Source organism: Myripristis murdjan, chromosome 9 (genome assembly GCF_902150065.1).
Source record: "Myripristis murdjan chromosome 9, fMyrMur1.1, whole genome shotgun sequence".
Classification (NCBI taxonomy): domain Eukaryota; kingdom Metazoa; phylum Chordata; class Actinopteri; order Holocentriformes; family Holocentridae; genus Myripristis; species Myripristis murdjan.
Genome location: NC_043988.1, coordinates 20514239 through 20535285, shown reverse-complemented (window position 1 = coordinate 20535285; position 21047 = coordinate 20514239). Strand labels below are relative to the sequence as shown.

Here is a 21047-nt window from a genome sequence, read left to right as displayed (position 1 = left end):
TAATAATGATATATATATATTTTTTAACATTATTTCAGAACTCGAGCATGACCCGAGCAGTGAAGTGAGAAAATCAGGCTGGTGCATGAGTCCAGTCAGATCCAGTTTGCTCCCCTCAAGTTGAAATGTCAAGCTCTGTGTCTGATTGAATTTATAAAACACACACCAACAGCAGCACAGTAACAGAAGGAGTACCAATTTAACACAAGGTTTACAGGCCTCAGCTGAAATGTCATCAAAAAGGTAGCCAGACCACAGATTTAGAAATTTTTAGCGTTCCAGATGACAGGACAGCAGATAAAATTTCAGACAGCTAAATGCAAGTTTTGAATACTGTTTGTTACGTTCATCTTTTATGTGAAAAATTGACCTGTTTGTTAAGACATGCACTATTCAAGATGTTTATACTCATAACTGATATGGCCAAAAATAGCCCAGGGCTGTCGGCTCGGGACACACAGGATGCCAACAGTACTGTAAGTTAGCTAGCAGGAAGCTAACAATGTCATTGATAACTCCTATTGATCCGTCCCCACTGCCTCCCCTCCATTAGCGGCGGCTATTTTTGGCATTAGCACAGTTACAGCAGGGCCCCTGGAGAGGTGGGCAGGAGACCCCCTGGCAGAGTGACATATGAGGAGGGTACGGGTGGGGGGCGAATGACGCCTCAGGGCTATCAGTGATGACCAAAAGACCTCTCAATCTGGCCTTTTGCTCTGTCTGTCATTTTCTGTCATTTTTGTCCTCCTCCTGCTCTCCTGACACTACCTCTCTCTGGCTTTCTGTGTTTTTTTTTATTTTTTTATTCCTCTTCTGGACTTCTTCTTTATTGCTCATTTTCTGTCTGTCTGTCTGCTTGTCTCACCCTCTGCCTGTCTGCCCATCACTGAGTGACATATGAGGAGGGCACAAAGGAGAGGAAGTGCCAAACGATGCCCTAGGGCTGACACTGATCTCTCTCAGGCCACCCGCATCTCTCTCTCTCTCTCTCTCTCTCTCTCTCTCTGTCTATCTCTCTCTGACTGTTGACTCCCTTGTACTCCGCTCTGGAAGGCAGAACACGGACATTCACATCACCAACCCATATGAAACTCCGCTAAAAAGGGAGCTCTGGCCTGATTTTGCAGCAGTTCCCATGCCTGTGCAGCGTGAGACGAAGTGAACCATGTCACTCAGCAGCACAAAGGCGGACGCTAATACAGCTCCAATTGTTAGGGCCTTTGCTCTTAGTTATTTGTTAATAGGATAAATATGGAAACCCGCTCGCAACAAAAGGTCTCCCAAGTTTTTGAAGTTTTAATCCTGAAATGTCGCTTCAGCTGTGGCTTTCCCTGCAGCAATCTGGCCGTTGTTTCACCCGGCCGTGACTCCTGGCTTCCCGCTCCAGCCAGTACAGCGGGCTCACTGTTCGCTCTGCGAGGCTGAAAACTCATCTCTTATACTTAAGATCCTCAGCTGCCCTCTGAATTACATCTCTCTCTGTCTCTCTCCCACATCTTCCTCCTCTCCTTCTTCTAATATCCTATTGCCTTGAAGTAGAAAAAAACTAAACTCTCTGCCCCTCCACTCTGCTCTCATTTCCTTTCCCAGCATTTTTTCAGTACCATTCTAGTGTCAGAGAAAAGCTACATCTAATCTCACGTTGCTAAACCTCTGACCCCTGTACTCTGTACTCTGTACTCCATGCTTGATTGCTTATAAAGTTGATAGACTAATTTGAGTTTATTCTGCTCTTTCTCTACTTGCAAGTTGCTCTGCAAGACTCTCATAGATTCTGGAAATGCATAAATATGATGTGGTCCAGAGCAAACCTGCGCTTTTTTTCCCATGTGCTTTGGAAATGACAGCTCCAGCTATTGCAAGATTGATTACGAGACGTCTGCTGGCCACATCACAACACTGGTCTACTCTGTCTTCATTTGTTTGCTTGTCTGTCTGTTGGGCTGTCTATAAAGCTTCCTTGCCCTTTTTCGTCCCTTGTTTTTTTGCTTTGTTTTTCCTTTGAATTTCCCTCCTCCTTTCTTCAGCGTCTCTCTCCTGGGCTTTGTCTGTGTCTCTCTGTCTTTCTCCCTTCATGGAAAGTCTGCCGAGACAACTACATATGTGCCACATGGATGCAGCATGCGCTAACAAACACAGTAGACGACAGGCTCTTAAAGCACACCAACCAAAAAGGCCAGATGGCTCACTTCTCTGTGGGCAGGAGTTGCTATTCACATGTGTGAATTTCCCACTCCCAGACAGAGAGGGAGACCAGTGAAGTCACTCAGTGTGTTTGGACAGCAAGGAATTACGTAACAAGACACAACTATAATAAAAACTAAAATTATTAATTTAATTTTAAAGCAGAAGTCACAAAGTGCTCAACAAACTGGCAGTGAAAAGAGCATGAAAATGAAATTGAGCAGGATGGTGGAAAATCAGAAAAAGACTCATCTGTTGAGTCCTTGGTTTATTTATTTATTTATTTATTTTTTGATTGCATGACTAAGTCCTTCAAATGTAGGTGATGGACATGGAGCTCGATGCTCTTCCACCTACGTTTAACTCTCCTGTATTCCCTTTTTAGGATACAGTCGCTGTCATTTCACCACGTGGATGCTCCAACAGGCAGTTTCAACCCCGTTTTAAATCATCATTTGTACGGGCATGTTAAAAATTTGTGTGATGGGTTTTTTAAAAATTACAGTAACCCAGTCACAAATACATTAAAATAGGTCATTGACTTGTAGGGCATTTAAATTGTGAGATTATAGATGTTGGAGCAGCTTAACGCATCTTGAATTAATGGCTGATACAAACTGAATCGTGAATCCATAGTCTATGGATTTGGAGGCAAAGTATAGCAGAGAAACAGAAAATTGCAAATGATCTCATTATGTTTCCAATTTTTAATATTTTGGGGGTGCAACCTGTGACCATAATTTGAATCAGCAAATCAATAATCCAGAAGAGGTTCCAGACTTAAAAGACCCCCCCACCTCCTCCTCCCCTCACACCCCCAAACACACCCCGGCCTGCTCAGACATCAGCCGCTGACACAAAGGAAATTGTCTTCTCTGTCTCCATCTCGCCCTCTCTCCTCTCCCTCTCCTCTCTCTCTCTCTCTCTCTCTGTCTCGCTCTCTTCTTTGTCCAGAAATTGTTTTGTGAATCCCTCTCAGATGTAATGCAATGACAGCCTCCCTGCTCTCTCTGTGCTTGAACAACAGAGCGGCATACAGCCCTACAGGCTCATGGGGCAGATTTCGTGTCTTATGTGATTCTCTAGCACCCCGCCATCCCCGCCCTGTTCTGTGTTCTGTGTCCCATTTCGAAGGTTCGCCAGAGAATCACCTCTTCTCCACTCTTCTTTGCCACTGGGGCTCTAATCAGAAATCATTACATCTCTGCACTGGGCGTGCTGGCCTGCTCCGATGATAATAAATGTGCGAATGACTCTGAACATCGATATGATTCATGGAAGTCCGTACTGTGGCCTTTAACTGTATGGTCGTCTGAACAAGGGCTGCCAATAATGGACCCGGTACCGTGGCACACTCTGGCTTATTGTGAAGTTTGTATTCGGAGAGTAGTGTAAGCCATTCATTGTACTAATGTGCTGTACAGTGACAAGCTATTCAGCATTACATTACCGAGGGACACTGTAACCTTGATAGTGTGATGGTAATTGAAAGGAAAATTCATAGCGAGTGAACCTGGTTATTGAAAACCAACTGGGATTCTGCATCAAGTATTCCATGCTAACTTTATGTGGTCTTCACACATTCATTCGTAGGTTTGATCTGTTGGCATCTCATCTTTACTTGGCCAAGTTAAATCAGCCAATCTGAAGTACCTGTTGAAATAAAGGGTGAATAAAGCATAAAAAGCACACCAGTCCATTTTCTGACACCGTGTAGTACCAGTCAAAATCTCAGTATTAAAATAAACAACAACCTTCATCTATGGATAAAAAAAAAAAAATCCTGTTTTACCTTGAGCACTGTTTTAAACTAGAGTACATTCCCTTTTGGACATCAGTTATTACTTCTAGCAACATGAGAGCAAAAGTTAAAAAAAAAAAAAAAAAAAAAAGAGATAAAAATGAGATAACAGTGTAGCAATTCCCACCCCTATATGGACACTGTTGTCCTGGATTTGCCAGCTCTGATAAAAATGGATTGCTGTGCACAGGATATTATAATTGTGTTGGATTTCCCTCTGTAGACACTTGACTGCTGACATTTGCCCTTTGTTTGCAGGCGCACTATTAGCCGGGCTGCGTAGTTTAGCCTTAAATGGTGCAATCTTCCCATGCAGTCGCTCGTGTAACCTGAATGTCGTTGTGTTGATTAATTCTGTAAAGTAGTTCATATCCTTTTTTATGAGAGACGGTATTCCCTCTGCCATCGTGTAGACTATTCTTCTCATAAAGCAGCTAAACGAGTTTACAATCATGTAAAATTGTGAATGGCTTGGCTGAGCCGAATCTGTACTTGTGAATAATTCAAACATTCAAACATGTTTCTGTATGTATGAATTCATGTTCAGGACCCACATCATAACAACCCCATTCACATCAAACCCGAATTGGTTTCCATAATGACAGTTTGGTCATGGATGGCTTGGCTCCTTGTACTCTTGCCCTGTCCCTCTGTGTGTGTGTGTGTGTCTGTGTGTGTGTGTCTATGTGTGTGTGTGTGTGTGTGCATGCGTGTGTAATGTGATCTGCAGATGGCTGCAGCAGCAGTAGAAAGCTGATTTACTGAGAGCCTGTTAAGATATGTGGTAGTGATATGGCAGCTGGCCGGCCACCACTGAAATGACTGGTTTTTACTACGTCTCAGGGTGATTGAGTGGGTTGCCGTAGTGATAAGTGGGTTGCCCTGGTGATAAGCATTCCGGCGATGGACAGAAGAGGTGCAAGAGGGAGAGGAGAGCCTTCGATAAGGAATCTGTCCATTTTTATCTGCAGTAGCTGTCAACACCCATTTCTTCTTCTTCTTTCCTCTTTCACTGGTCTTCTCTTCTTATCTTTTCGTCTTCTTCTACGTCTTCTCTTATCTTTTCTTCTTCTTTGGCTTCTTTTCTTCTTTGACTTCTCTCCTCTACTCTTCTCTTCTTCCTCTTCCTCTTATCTTTTCGTCTTCTTCTGTCTTCTCTTGTCATTTCTTCTTTGACTTCTCTTCTTCTTTGGCTTCTCTTCTCTTCTTATACTTCTTATCTTTTCTTCCCTTCTCTTCTCTTCTCATGTTCTTCTCTTATCTGTTCTTCTTCTTCTTCTTCTTCTTCTTCTTCTTCTTCTCTTCTCTTCTCATGTTCTTCTCTTATCTTCTTCTTCTTCTTCTCTTCTATTGTCTTCTCTTCTCTTCTCTTCTCTTGTCTTCTCTTGTCTTCTCTTCGCTTCTCTTCTCTTCTCTTCTCTTCTCTTCTCTTCTCTTCTCTTCTCTACTCTTCTCTTCTCTACTCTTCTCTCCTCTTCTCAGCAGGGATGTTATTGGACAGGGACCAAAGGGTGGCAAGACTCTTATTGGGTTTGATTGGTCATGCTCAGGTCACCTCCTGGTCATCACTGTACACACACACACACACACACACACACACACACACACACACACAGAGTTGCCAGTGTCTTTGCTTTGACAGAGGCTTCAGACTGTGTCCAATCAATTTAGTACTTGGGCTACTGAAGACATGCACTAGTAATCAGTGTAACCATCAGTGTGTTTGAACTCTGTGTCTTTGTCTGACTGTGTGATTGGGTTGAGAGAGAGAGAGAGAGAGAGAGAGAGAGAGGGAGAGAGAGAGAGAGAGAGAGGGGAAATAGCGAGATTGAAATAGAGTTTTTTCTTTGTGTGTATTCTTCACCAGTGTGTGGTGGTGTGTGTGTGTGAGTTTCTTCGCCTTCTCTTCCACTCATATTGTTCAGGTCATTACGTGCCCTGAGTTTCAACTAAAACGACAAGATTTGACCGTGAATCCTAAGCCTGTTTCCTTCCCTCCCTCTGCTCTCCCTCCTTCCTGATTGCCTTTGCTCTCTCTCTCTCTCTCCTCTCTTCCCTATCACTCTACCCCCTCCTCCCTTTCTTCCCGCCTCCTGGCTGTGTGTAGCGGTTCCCATGGCAACGCTGAGCCCATCCAAAGTGACGGTGAGGGAGGGGGCAGATGTGGTGCTGACCTGTAACACCTCGGGGGTGCCCTCACCTGGACTCATTTGGAACATGAGCCCGCTGGTCACCTACTATGAGGTTAGCCCTCTCTCTCTCTCTCTTTCTCTCTCTCTCTCTCTTTCACACACACACACACACACACATACACACATGCACCCATGCTCACACTGACACACACATTCTATATTCAGTCATCCAGGCACGCACACATAGATTTACAAAATAATTCCCAATAAACATATATTTACTAAATTATTGCCATCTTCTGAATGATCATTTTTTGTTACATTAACATCAGTTCAAACTAAGTGCTTGTAAAAAGAAAAGTGTTACACTTATTTTGATTAATTGCTGATATTGATTCTTCAAGTCCTAAGACAGAACTTTTATTCAAGCCTTTTTCTCAGTGGATGTGAAATTTTTGCTAATTGTTATTTGTAGGGTGCGTCCCATGCTGCAGATGTCATCTGCAGAACTACTAGTCTGCAGAAACTCAGTTGACCAAATTACATGTTTTGAACAAATGAACAGGACAATCATGGGAGCTCTCCCTTGTTTTTCCTTTCAAGAGGCAGAAATCTTAATGCATTTTGTATTTAAAATTCATGATAGTAAAGAGGAGTTGGACAAAAGCAGAGACGTGTGTAAGCTGCAAAACTGGTACTATAACTGAAATATCCTTGACATAGCTGATAGGGAGTCTATCTGAATTGAAATTGGTATCAAATTGGATCTGGAAATCAGTGCTGATAGTGTGCACATCAGTGTGTTACAGTGTGCTGGTGGTAATCCTGTAAGCCTGAACTATCGCCATACATTTCATTATGATTCAGACCTGGGCAAAATATTCACAGACTGTCAAAACAGTGGAGCTACCTGAGGTGCTGCTGATTTATCTTGCCTGACACTTTGACTGCCTCCAATGTGGTGACATCACTTTGTAAGATAAACTGAATCCAGCGGTTCTTGTGCTCTGTCACGTATCTCAAACATTTTTCAGCCACTAGTTTGTCTGATCAGATTTAAAGGGCAAATCCTGTCCCAGCAGCGTGCTTACCTGGAGAGATTAATGCTGAGCTTTTTGTCATGGTAGTCTCATCACTTCAACACTGAAAACGATTTTGTAAAGGTTTTTTTTTTTTTTTTTGGCAAGTAAGCCCTATGCTCAGCTGTTTTGTGATGACAAGATAGGCAGCAGTTTCTCCTCTTTCTACCCCATAAACTGTCCTGCAAGAAACATGAGGCCTGTGTCCCAGCACTTCACTACATATTGAGCCCCAAACAGTATAAGCAAGCATCACAGCACTGTTTTGGCTGTTAGTAGGATACTGCACTGGTATCTACTAACCTGAAATGCTGCTGACAGTGGCATCATGGGACTTAGGTCCAGACATCTCCTGCCGCCCACCAGCTTCAAATTTGAAAAATAGCTAGTGAACAAGTAAAAAAAAAAAAAAAAAAAAAAAAAAAAAAAAAAAACACATGCTGCTTTCAAAACTGTTCCATTCAGGCTCAAAACAAGACACACAAAATTCAGCAATCCAAATACATTCAAAATCCTAGTTGACATTTTCGAGCATTTCGTTTTCGTTCTTGCACAAAATACACTGCGCACTTAAAACTTTTGTTTGAATGAGTATGGAGTTTGCAATGAACAAAGCAGGGTGTGTTTATTCATCCAGATCCAGACGTCAGGCCAGATGTCACTGCTGCGTCTGTCCAACGTGTCGTCGCTCGACCACAACAGCAAGATCACCTGCTCTGCTGAGAACGTCGTGGGAGAGAAGGAGTCCTCCCTGCTGCTGGATATCCTTTGTAAGTTTACCCCCAGTTTGCAGACGAGGAGATTCACAGGCAGCAATTTGCAACAGTGTAGTTTGCATGCATATTGCTTCCAGCAGGAATGAAGAAGGCAAATGGGCCTGAATCAATGTGGATAAATATCTCAAATTGCTGTCAGCGTACCACGGTCTTTAAAACACGAGATTAAAAGCCGGAGAGGACAATTGTTTCTCTCCTCTTTTGAACGCTTCACTAGTATCTCACGTCTAAATTGTTTTCCGCCTCCCTACGCTTTCTGTCTCGTCTTCTTGTGCCTTGCTGTGTTTTTTTCATTGTTCCTCCACCACCTCTATTCTTTTCTCAGTTCCTCCCAACATCACTAAGCTGAGCGATGCCATCCCAGACCACCACTGGTGCATCCCCTTCAGCGTGTCAGGTGAGAGGATGTCAGCTTTGCTCTGCTGAAACTGGATCATGTCCGCCATAGCCTTTTGTTAGTCTAATTCAGTTTGGAAACCCTTGATTAAATTCAGATGAAATTACTGTATTATGCTTGACTTTTTATCAAGGCTCCAGCCAAATACTCAACTAATAAATCAAGACTTGATATGACAATTGATTTAGAGCTCATACATTCTTGCCTGTGTAGATAAGTTTCAGTGGTTTGGCTTGTTTCAAAAATAAGAAAAGAATACATTAAAATGAAGATGCAAAGTATTTCCAGGATCTGAGATATATTTTTGATATTTGATTGTGAATAATTTCTCCATAACAATCCCAGGTAACCCGGAGCCGCAGCTACAGTGGCTGCTGAACGGCGAGGTGGTGTTGGAGGGCGATTACATCATGACCATGATCCATGACGTCACGGAGAGAGAGTATCACGGCTGCCTGCAGCTCGACAGCCCCACACACCTGAACAACGGCCTGTACACGCTGCTGGCCACCAACGAGTATGGACAAGACCGCAAGGCCGTCATGGCTCACTTCATGATCGACCCCTGGGGAGGTGAGAAGCCAAAGTGCAAGTTCTTTGATGTTTACACACTTAAGAGAGGCAAAAATAACATGCATTCCCTCTGATATACGGCACAGGTTACAGTTTTGAAGATTAAGGACATCAGTTCCTCAAAATGGTCTTAACAACTTGAACATGTTATTGTTGAAGTGTTATTACTGAACTGTAATCCAATTCACAAGGTCCTCATTTGATTCAGCACCAGTTTCAGTTCAGCTTTGCTTTTGTCCAATTCTTCTTTATCATCATGATTTATACATGCAAAATGCATTAAGACATCTGCCTTTAGGCCTGATGGTGCAACAACATCTGCAGAGTCGGATCCAGGATACAAACAGCATTTAGCAAAAATCTTTACACATCCACTGGAACAAAGGCATATATTAAAAAAAAACAAAAGTATCTCTGGATTTTCAGAACTCATATCATATGGTTCAAATGAAGATCATGATGAACCAGAAAATCAGAGATGTATGCATGTGTGTGTGTGTGTGTGTGTGTGTGTGTGTGTGTGTGTGTATGTGTTGAGAGAATGAGAGAAAGAGAGAGCCAAAAAAAGAGAAACAAAAACAAAAACAAAGACATATACACATAGGCCATGCATATGCATGTATTTGATATACTTTGTTAAAAGGCACATTTTGTCAAGTTTAATCTCTTTGTTGTTGCAGGAACTGAGACAGATCCCGTGTATTACGGTGAGTAAAATAAATATTCATAACAGCAAATGTCTAGCAAATGTTAAAATTCTTAGTTAAATCAGGCGCAGGAGCACTGAAAATGTAATTAACAAGTTAGAATTGAACTTCAGAGTTTTGAGTATACTTACATTAATCTTTTTTTTTTTCCTCTGTTTCACCTCGCGACCTGATCCTCCTCAGCATCACATCTGCAAATTAAATTTCAGAATGCGCTGCATACCAACAGAGGAGTGTTCATTCAGAAGTAAAACTCAAGGTTTTGTGAATGTTTGAAGTTAATTTGTCTATTTGCTCTCTCTCTCTCTCTCTCTCTCTCTCTCTCTCTCTCTCTCTCTCTCTCTCTCTCTCTCTCTCTTTCTCTCCTGCTGTTCCTCCTCCCTCCTTCAGACCCAACCACAGGTAATGTCATGCTTTTTTTTTTTTTTTTTTAACCATTCACTCCCAGTCACTCACATCTTAGTCACAGATCAAGTGGAAAAGACTTAAAATACTTTGTTCCTGGTAATTTGTACAGTCAGATAGTTTATGCACCAGTTCAACTTAAACTAAAAACACACAAGTGATTCATTTTAAACTGATGTCATCATTCTTTATATATATTTATGTGCAGTCTGGAAATGAACAAGCCCACATGTCAGAACTGAACAGAGTAATGCCGTTGTCCTTCATTTGCCTGCAAATCACTTCTTGAGAAAGCCCCATCTCCCGGTGTTGTCTTTTTTCTGTATTTATTTCCATTTCTCTCACTCCATCTCTCTCTCTGCTGTATCAACAGATGGCCCCCCTCTGGACCCACCTGAGGACAGAGTCGCTGTGAGTCATGTCTGCCTGCTTTCCTCCATCTCTGTTTCTCTCTTCAGCATTGGCGCTTCTGATTTTTTTTTTTTTTTTTTTAACTGTTTGACTGTTTCATGCACCTGTTTTCTCAGTTATTTGCGCTCTGGATTGTGTATTTGCACTGGAAAATGTTTGAATTAGCTTGGCACAGGAAAAGGTGCAGCACTGCTTTAGGAAATCTGCCTCTCCTGTACCACTTTTACACCAAGCATGTCAGCTTTACACGTTGAACCTGACACATGGTGATTTAATGGTAATTTATTATATGATACAGGTGAAAGTTACGCTGAGGTGGGGATCAGTGTTGGACAAGTTATTCAGGAAGTGTACTACATTACTATTACTATTTAGTACACTTTTAGTAATACTATTACTCTATTACTCTACTAAATTGAGATTACGTATTGAGATTACTTATTATCAATTACTCAACAGGAACAATTATATGTTACATTACAAGTTACATTACTTTCTATTATCCCCTGATAAAAAAAAGTACTCTATGTAACCTGTCCAAAACAAAGGATTAGAAAAGAATTAAAGGAGCTAAAACATATAGCTGGTGTGGTGCAATAATTATTTTAGTAACAGAGACATTACTGGGAACTGCAATGAAAAATGTGAACTTGTAATTGGTTGCACCATTCATTACTTAAACAAGTAATCACATCAGTGTGATGTGCCTCTGCCCAACAGGGGTTAGGATTACCTACTCAAAATGTAGAGTTTGTGTAGATTGTCTCGCCGTAAGGTCAAAATGCTGCTGCAGTTATGCTGTAGGTTTTTGTGGCTCCTCCTGTAGCCCACAAAGGCTGCTGCTGTATCTTACGTGCACCTCTCCAGACACACGACCACAAGGTCTGTGATTGGTCTGCTAGACCACTTTGCGCTACCTCATTGTTGCCAACTCGTGCCCAAATTCAGACAGCAAGATGACACCAAATTCATGGTGAGAAATATCCCAAAAAACATCACACTGGACACAGTCAGTGTGTCCAAGAGTGAATTAACACGCTTCATTAGCGTGTTATTAATAAAGTCTCAGACATCGGCTGAGCGTGCACATAGACGCTGCTATGCAGAGCTATAGAGTAAGACACTATGGCATAGCTGTGGCACCACTTCAATGCAGAAGGATAAATTAACCTTTAATTTACTGGTTGCTAATGAGGGGTGACCATTTGCACCTCTGATAATTACCCAGGACTGATGCAGTATTTAAAGCCAAGTTAACCTGTTTACTCTTTCCTCAAGTCCTGGATGGAAATTGATGTTAAGTTAGTGTAAAAGTGGTGTTAGACAAGGTTATAAACACACTGCGCAGCCTGCTTTCTGTTGTGTCATGTGACAGCTCCATATGTGTGTGTGTGTGCTGCCAGTGAGGCTGATGGGTAATGCCACTAATGTCATTGTGCAGGTGTACGTGGTGGTGGGCATTGCCGCTGTCGCCTTCACTGGTTTCCTTCTCATGCTGGTTATTCTCAAGTTTGGAGGAAACTCCAAGTTTGGCATCAAAGGTAAGACTCCTGACTGTTGGCTGAAGAGATGGCTGTCATCCTCTGGGTGACAGATGACAGCTGTGTGTGGCTACCAGAGAGATTTGTGTGGAAAGTCAAAGTGTATCATGGGTGGTTTCATGGACACTCACATCTGAATATTGCTAGCCAAAAGCTGTTTTACATGGCTTCATTTTCCCAGGCTTCCCTTGTGGAGGCCTGGGACAATGAAATCAATCAGAATTCAGCAATGGTCTTACACTTGTGAAAATACATGAAGCACATTTTAAAAAAAATCTTGGAATAGTTATTTCCCCTGGTCCCTCTCAGTTGATTAATTTGAGGTGTTTAGTTGGCATCCAGGACAGATGAGAATGTAACTCCGAGAGCTGACATGGGAGCAGCGCTAATGCTGCCTCCATTTGCCTCCTGCTTTCGTTTTGTTCTGCTGCTGTGACTGTAAATAAAAACAGCACGACTGGCCCCAGCACGGCTTTCACACCTTCTACATCTGTGTCAAGGAAAATTTTGATTGTTTTGTCACTGTTTTTGTTACCTCATACAACACATGCACAGACACACACACTGTTGTTTAGCTTCCATGTGTCCATGAAGCCATCCCGCTGAGGTGGAGACAGCTGCTGGGTGCTGCTGGTGAATAACATGCATGTGGACTAAACCCTAAACTCATCTCGAGTGCTCTTTGTCATATTGATGTGATACTACAGTGGTAGCCATTGTTGAGACTCCACACACACACACACACACACACACACACACACACACACAGAGAGAGAGAGAGAGAGAGAGAGAGAGAGAAAGAGAGAGAGAGAGATTTATCCTGACTTATTACCGCACAATTTTTCCAAACAGTCCCTCTTGGGCTTTTGGAATAAAGTGTGGCTTCTGCAATTGCTACATCTGTAACTAATCTATTTTCTCCTTCAGTATTTATCATATTGACTTGAACTGATTTGCCTGTGTTGTAGGCTATTATGTGGCTTAACATTTTAATGCTCATTTTGATGCTTGACTGATATTTTCCCTCTCGTTGTGAACTAACGCCATCCTCTGGAAAACGCTGCAGAGTATTTTCGGGATTCTTTCTCTTATAAATATGACGTGTTTACGCTTGTGTTGTTGGCTGGCACAGCTAGAGTCTACTGGAGCGAGCAGACAGATGTTTATATTTTATTCTCTTTTCTTTGTGTGTCATCATCTCAATCGATCATTTTTTTGTGATATTGATTCAAGTTGATTTGTTTGAGCGATGCAAAACCAGAATCAAAATACTTCACTTCAGTTAAGTTCACTTCAGTTCATGAAAAAGAAAAAAGTATAATGTATTCATAATAATAACAATCCAGTAATTCAACACTCTGAGCCACTAAATTTAAGGCCACTCGTCCAATCTGTTTAAAGATGCAGGAGGAACAGGAATAAATAACTTCAGTCTGCTTGAACCTGCTGTACTTTGTGCAGTTAAGCTTTACATTTGACATTCAAATTACCGAACCAACAAGTGAATGCAAATGAAAGAAAGAAATAGACAGACTAAGTCTGTGTTGACCGGTCTGTGGGTGCTTTGTGTGTGTGTGTGTGTGTGTGTGTGTGTGTGCGCGTGTGTGTACATACGTGTGCGTGATTCTGAGTCAAGCCGTTGAAATGTGGTATTTTGGCAGTGAGTGATTGATTTATGGCCCTCCAGAGACGCAGGGTGCAAGACAGATGGCACAGCTAGTGTGTGTATGTGTGTGTGTGTGATTGTGTGTTTATGTGTGTGTGTGTGTGTGAGATTCCTCTTTCGCCATGAGAGGTGGATGCAGCTGCACCATGAGTGTTCATCCCTTTCATGCATCTCAGCACCTGTGTGTGTGTGTCTGTGTGTGTCTGTGTCACCTGTGTTCTCTTGAATACTTAAGCGTTTTAACATGTGTGTATGCGTGTGTGCGTGTGTGTGCGTGTGTTGGTTTGTGTGTAGGAGATTGGATCGCATTACAGCATTACCCTTAATGATTGTTCACCTTGAGTCTTCATTGTTCTGTCCCTCCACAGTCCCGCTCTCTGTTCTCTTGATGCATGTGGCCTGCAGCATGTTGACACTGGTGTGTGAGAGTGTGTGAGAGTGTGTGAGAGGCGTTATTATATAGTCACAACACAGTCAGAAGGAGAGTTGGAGACCTATGACTAATCCGCCGCAACAGGACTGCCACTTACCTTGTTTATCACCTCCCCACATTTCCTCGGCTGCACTCACGAACTTCATTTCAGCAAGATAAAATTAAAGAAACAGAAACCGTGTCCATCAAACCTTTTCTACGCGCATTTTGATGTGACACGTAAAACAACACTGAAAAATAAACTCCCCAAAATGTGACTAAAAGTTCATACGCTCATTTGAGGTGAATAAACTTTTTATTTGTTGAAGAGAAATGTGATCCTCTGTCATGCAAACACATTTGCTGAATAAAAACAGGACAAGTGCACAAATTTATTCACATGATCGGTCATTCTGCGAACTCTGACCAAAGCTGGTTGCCATGGTGAATGGCGGCAACATCATCAGATACAGAACAGATGAAGAGATCAAGACTTTAATTTGTCTCGTATGAGCAAAGACAGAAAAAGTGACGGCACATGGGAAACAGCAGTGCAATGCAACTGTAATTTTGAATACGTAGATTGATTCTGTCCATTTTTGCAAAACTCAACACAGCCTTGTAGCTAGCAACCAAAATGGTTGCCCATAGCAACAGTCAGACGATGATGATGTTGTTTATTATTTGCGAGCAATTAAGTTGAACATTTTATGGAAATGGAGCAAGAAATACTAAATATCAAGAAAGGAGAGGCTCTTTGTGTAACCACATTGTTACTAACTTAAAATGGTTAACTTAAAAAGTTTGTTTTTATTTTTATGACCTTAATGTATTTGAAGAAGACAGAAGAGGTGGGAGAGGGATGAGAATACGGCACTTGAGGTGGTTGCAAGCCCGTGACATTGTAAACACGGCACACACTCCGAGGCGCCGGGATGCCCAAAGTCTAGCAAAAACAACTGTACGCTTTGCAGACGGTCTCTCTCTTTCTCTGTCACCCCTGTCATCTCTGTCTGCCTCCATGTCGCTCTTCCACGGTTTGTGTTTTTCTGGTGCTATCGCAGATTCTCCCTGTATCTCTCTCTCTCTCTCTCTCTCTCTCGCTCTCTCTCTCTCTGATGCACACCCTTGCATGTAGGCAGGCTTCAAGATTTTCCAAGTAAGAGTCAAATAAGGACAAGTGATCTAACACAAGCAAAAGTTTTGTCATGGCAACAAGGTTGTCTAAAACACAAATAACTCACCTGACTAAACACGTGTGCGTACACCAGGGCTGTGCAATACGGACAAAATCTAATGCAACAATATCATTTACTGATAATACTTTGGTATGAGTATTGTGAGAATATTGTTGGGATGAATTCATAATATATTTACACACAAGATATTTTAGATTAACAGTCTTTAGTAATGTGGATATGATGACCAAGCAGGTTCTATGAAGTTAAAAAAAAAGACTTATTAATTGTTTTGCAGCCTTTTAAACCAGGAAAAGACAACACTTATGCTGTACCGTGATATTACAATAGCCAAAATCCCTGAGTATATCTAGTGTCCTATCACAATATCGATGTAATATCAAAGTATCGACAAGCTCTAGCTCATACACACACAGACTGTGCGGCACACACACTCTGTGTTGTTATGTGGGTGGTGTGAGGAGGGCGTGCCGGGCCTTGTACGGTGCTGATCAGGCCTGGTCAGCTTCTAACACGCATGGCAAATACACAACCTCGCCTCGCTGACTCTGGCTGACTCTCTCTCCGTCTCTCTCTGATAGTCGAGTAAAAAGCTGTAGACGACGTACATTATTCATATTGGCTGTATTATTCTGCTCTGCTCTCATCAATAACACATGGGCTACAGTTGGTACAGGTTACCTCTTCTCACCATCTCCCCGCTGCTTCTTGACAGTGACAGAGCGTGCTTATGCCTGTGTGTGTGTGTGTGTGTGTGCGTGTGTGTGTGTGTGCATGCTTCTAGGGATATTAAAGGAAGGCGCTCCTCCATTTTAGTTGGGATTGAGGTTAGATCAAATCTGAGATTGAAAGAAAAATCCAGTTTAAAAGGTGCACTATGCAAAATGGAGGGGCTGATTTAAGTACAGGCCTTAACTGACAAAAATGTGGAATTAGCACTTAATTTAATGGAGTCTAGTTTTCATCACCGGCCCAATTCACCCATAAAGTACCTGCTTATTCCATGTACTGTTGAATCTGTGATCTTCACTTGAATGAACCCTCGCACCTTTAACACTTTCTGGTGTTTCTGGTGGTGTTTTTTGTTGTTTGATGTTGCATTTTTGTTGTTTTTCAGCTAACCAACTAGAAAAAAGTGACTCCATTTTCATCACTAGGAGTTATTCTTAGTACAGCTATGGTATTTAATGTTTGTATGTGTGTGTGTGTGTGTGTGTGTGTGTGTGGAGGGTCAATAGTCTAAAACAGAAGCGTCGGCTGTCAGGTTTCAATGTCAAGCCCTAATTGCTGCGGGTGGATTTAAGTGAGGACTCCACTGACAAAGAGTAAGCCCTTAATTTGACGGTTTACTCCACATGGTTCTCATCACTGGGCCGACTCACTGGTAAATTACGTGTTTATGCCATGCTTTTTCAGTCAGGTTAGGTCCTGACTTAAATTAACCCTCAGAAATTTTGCAAAGTGCACTTCAATATGTTTTAGGCTGCATTTTTCCCTATTCGTTTAGGATTAGGATTGGTTTAGGGTTAGGATTTAGGCTATAACCGTAAACTAAAATCCCCATGAAATGTCCTCACACTGACTTATACCTTATACTGACTAGTACCTTAAATAGTGACGTCATCCTGTACTAGTAGGTGTAAATTCAAATTCCAACCACAAAAAATCTTCACAAATCTTTGAAAATCCTCTCTCATCCACCTCGCCCTTCAAATAAAATTGTGTTTCTCTCCCAAACTGATATCGCCTTGAGTTAGGGTTCGGTCTCATCTTGGTTGTGAATGATCCTTCCCTGCACTATGTCCTGCCGGTCTATGTGGTCTGTAAGGAAAACAGTGCGTGTGCGTGTGCATGTGTGTGTTTGCAGTTTGAGTTTTAGACATTTCTCGCAAGGTTAGACCACTTTCCTCAAGACTCATTTAGGGTTTGAAGTTGTGTTTAGGGTCGAGGTCGCGGTCACCTGTTAGGGAACGAATGCCGAATGTGCTGAATGTCCCCATAACGATAGCAACATGATGATGTGTGTGTATCTGTATATGCGCGTGTCCTCAAAGCACCTGTCGGGAGGGAAGCTTCAATACACGTCGGAGTTTTGATGGGGGAACTAGACAGAAATGTCAAGATAGAAAAAAGCGAGTGATTGAAAGCGAAACAGTAAATGTGAAGTGGGGAGGGAGAGAGGAAGAGAGAGTGAATACAAAAAATTGACATTTGACAGACAAGAGCGAGAGTGAGCAAAAGAGAGAGTGAGAGCGCATGACAGAGAGGCACAGAAAGACAGGAGAGGAAGACACCACGGATACGCAGAGGGAGAGAGTGTGAAAGATAAGAGAGCGAGAGAGAGAGAGAGAGAGGCAAAGAAGAAAAGACATGGCAAAAGGCAGAGAGACAGAGATAGACAGAAAGAGGCAGGAGGAAGGGAGAAAGTCCTCTCCTGTATACTTATCAATGATTCATCATTAGTGCAGGTATCAGTTTTCTCCTTGTTTGCTAGAGAGTCACACGCCTCCACCTCTCTCTCTCTCTCTCTCTCTCTCTCCCTCTCTCTCTCATGCACATACAGCTCAGTGCTGATCGATCGATATGACACCCTCAAGGTCAGCAGAGCTCCATTCTGAGCCCAGAGTGCACTACTGAGCATGCTCAGTGCGCCCTCCTCCTCCTTCTCCTCCTCCTCCTCCTCCTCCTGCTCTTCCTCTCTCTCTGCTTCCAGCTACTGATGTTTCTGACTAACAAAACTTTGGTACAGGAAGCAAAAACTGAATGAGTGGAGCCATAAAGAGAGGAGGCTGAAAATAAAAAAAAATTTAAAAAATCTGTGATCCTTAATTTAGCTCTGAACGTCTGTGAGTTAATCCTGTGCAGGTATTGTGGTTGGAGCCATTCGCGGAGGACGTACTCTGAGCGAACTGATCGCAGGACAATGCTCTAATGCCTACAGTCAGTTTACTGCTTTCTTGTGTGTGTGTGTGTGTGTGTGTGTGTGTGTGTGCGTTAGTGGAATGCCTTAACAATAGTCTACAATGGCGTCCCTCACCTCTCCTTACCCAATTACAGACAAGGAGCCCACTTTTAAAGGTCAAGGGGTCGGGAAGTTTGAGTGTTGCCCATGAAGCAAAGAAAAAAAGCTGCTTTCCTCCTCCCCCTTTTTTTTTCTCCTTATTTTAATGCTTTTTGACTAAATTGTAGGAAGTGTTTCCATAGCAACAGCAACGAGTTGTTTGAGGTAAAAGGGCCTAAAGCTCTCAGCCGTTTGAATGGCTGAAGCCATGAAAACGCTGATGCTTGAATTGCAGTGCAGTGCTGCCACGTAACAGCATTATGCACTTGTCAAGTTATATGCACTTGAAAGATGATCTATTGAAGCCAAGGCTACGAACGAGGCAGCGGCTCAAGCAAAACAGCACGCTTACCCGCATTATAAAGACAATGGCAAAGCGAAAATATGCATTAAAAAAATTAAATAACACAAAGGATAGTTACTTCGGATTGTGTGCACTGACAGAAGTAATCAGTGAGATGTCAGACATTTAGCGGGTGCTTTAGTTTTATCCAGGTCAGCCTATAACAAAGCCATGGGGAAAACACTGATCTTAAATTCAAGGCTCAAAAACGTTACAAACAGTTAATAACAAGGGGGTGAACTGATCAATAAGCAACATCCAGCCAGTAACACTGAGTAAATAAACAAAGCAAAAAATCCATACTGTGCTGGTGTCTGCAGTGTATTGCTGTGTCATCAGTAGTGTTGCAAAGTTCCCGGAATTTTCAAAGTTGGAAAATTTCCATTGGAATTTTCGGAAATTAATGGGATTTAACGGGAATAAATGGGAATTTTGGGGGAATTTTCCGGAATTTATATTCACTGCATTCACCTGGTCATAAATATGTATACATAATAAGCATTTTGGTTTGTTATAAGCAGATATGCATGCAAACATGTTACATTATAATGAATTTCCAGGGATTTTTGGGAATTTTTCCGAGCTGAGTCAAACTGTCGTGAATATTGGCATAACCAGTGTGCGAAATAAGGGGGAGCAAAGGGGTGCACAGCTCCCCTGGTGGTGACATGAGCTCCCCTGGCTGGAAACATTGTGAAATTTTGGGTGAGTGGTGCCTGCTCGGTGCCGGCCAGCACCGCATGGTGTGTGTGGCCACCCGGTCATGTCTGCCGGATCTGGTTGATTATAATTATCAGTTCATTATTGATTGTGCAATGCCGTGATTCACAGTTAATCGCGCTGCGCGCATTAAACAATTTTGTGGAAGCAGGAGGACGGCATGATTTACATCGTGCATGTGCTCGTGCATTAGCGCCCATACCATACTGGAGCACACCCCCTCCAACCGTGCCAGAGTAATTTTAAGTTGATTTAATTAAACAGTCAAACGTTACTTTGGTGGTCCGTGGATTAATTTTTATCATTTGGACTGAAGTTTGCGTAGCCCATATAAATGCTCGGGAAATCTGTTGTTCAAATGAAATTAACCTGATCCATTGGGGCGTTTTATGTAAATATCCTACATTAAGATATTAATGGTATCACCCGTGTGCAACGAATTTTCTCTTTATAATAATCCTATGTCTGTTCTGTTGTAGGATAGTAATGCAACAACCAGCAGTTATACAGCGTTAGTAAGAGGTGTAGGCTATTAATTCAGGCATAGGACTGTGTGCAGTACTATTGTTAAGGTGTGCATATGAAGTGGTTCAAACTACCCATTAAAATGCATAGAAATGCAGGAAATTGAATCATGATGCTGATGTGATGATCGTCTGTCTCAGTGGAAGTGCTGTAGCCCAGTGGAGTATAGGCTACTGATTGATGTTGATCAGATGTGCTCGAAATTGATTGCATATGTGAATCATAGTGGACAGTTGAATTTATTTTTGTATTTATTTATATTTATTTATTTATTTATTTATTTATTTATTTATTTATTTTTGCCCCATTCACCTTAAGGTAACAACAACAAAAACGAAAATTTCCAAAATTCCCAAGCTCAAATTTCCATGGAAACTTTTTTAAAACCTCATTCAAATTGATGACAAGAAAAAAAACGAAAATTCCCAAAATTCCTGAGCCGAATTTTCCCGGGGAATTTTCGGAAAAATTGGAAAAAAAGTGACAGCAAAAATCTCCTGAAAATTTCCAATATTCCAGAGCGAAAATTCCCACGGGAACTCTCAGAAACTTTCCAGGAAATTTACCGGAAACTTGCCACCCCTTAGCAACACTAGTCATCAGTAATAAAGGTTGGTAGTAAAGCCAAGTTTCATGTAGAAGTTTGTGCTCCCTGGCAAAAGGACAGTTTTTTTTTTTCACATTTTGTCATAACCCTGTCATCATCAGCATCACTTTCTTACTTTTATTTTAAAATTAAGTCAAAAGTTTAAACTACAAAGCACAAGCAAATCTCCAAACAAAGAAAAATAGATGTCTGTGTATGGTTTTATTTCGTTTTGTATCCCAGATTATATTTTTGCAACTTTTCTTCTTCTTCTTCTTCTTTTTTTTTTTTTTTTTAGTGTTGATAACTAGGGTAGCAAAAAAGACCTGATGCCTGTGGCAGATCCTCAGGGCAGTAATTGTATGAGGTGTTCTCAAAATGGAAAATGCTCCTCCAAAGTGACAATATTGCCTCAACACACTGTCTGTGCACCCGCCTGGCTGCAGCTGTTCTTTAGTACACCTTATGCTTTATAAAGGATTATTATTAGTGCTTTTCCAGATTTATATCTTGGGCTGATGTTGTGCTT

General features: G+C 41.9%; 1 protein-coding gene across 2 annotated transcripts in view; it reads left to right on the top strand.

Moving 5' to 3' along the window:
- The window catches only part of ntrk2a (neurotrophic tyrosine kinase, receptor, type 2a), an 83246-nt gene that overhangs the window by 10692 nt on the left and 51507 nt on the right, over positions 1-21047 (top strand). For both annotated transcript variants that reach the window (XM_030060997.1, XM_030060996.1), the window contains exons 6-13: positions 6093-6229; positions 7834-7966; positions 8298-8369; positions 8715-8942; positions 9623-9649; positions 10040-10051; positions 10428-10465; positions 11907-12006. In XM_030060997.1, the coding sequence (XP_029916857.1) occupies positions 6093-6229; positions 7834-7966; positions 8298-8369; positions 8715-8942; positions 9623-9649; positions 10040-10051; positions 10428-10465; positions 11907-12006 (747 nt within the window). The remainder of the gene's footprint in view (positions 1-6092; positions 6230-7833; positions 7967-8297; positions 8370-8714; positions 8943-9622; positions 9650-10039; positions 10052-10427; positions 10466-11906; positions 12007-21047) is intronic.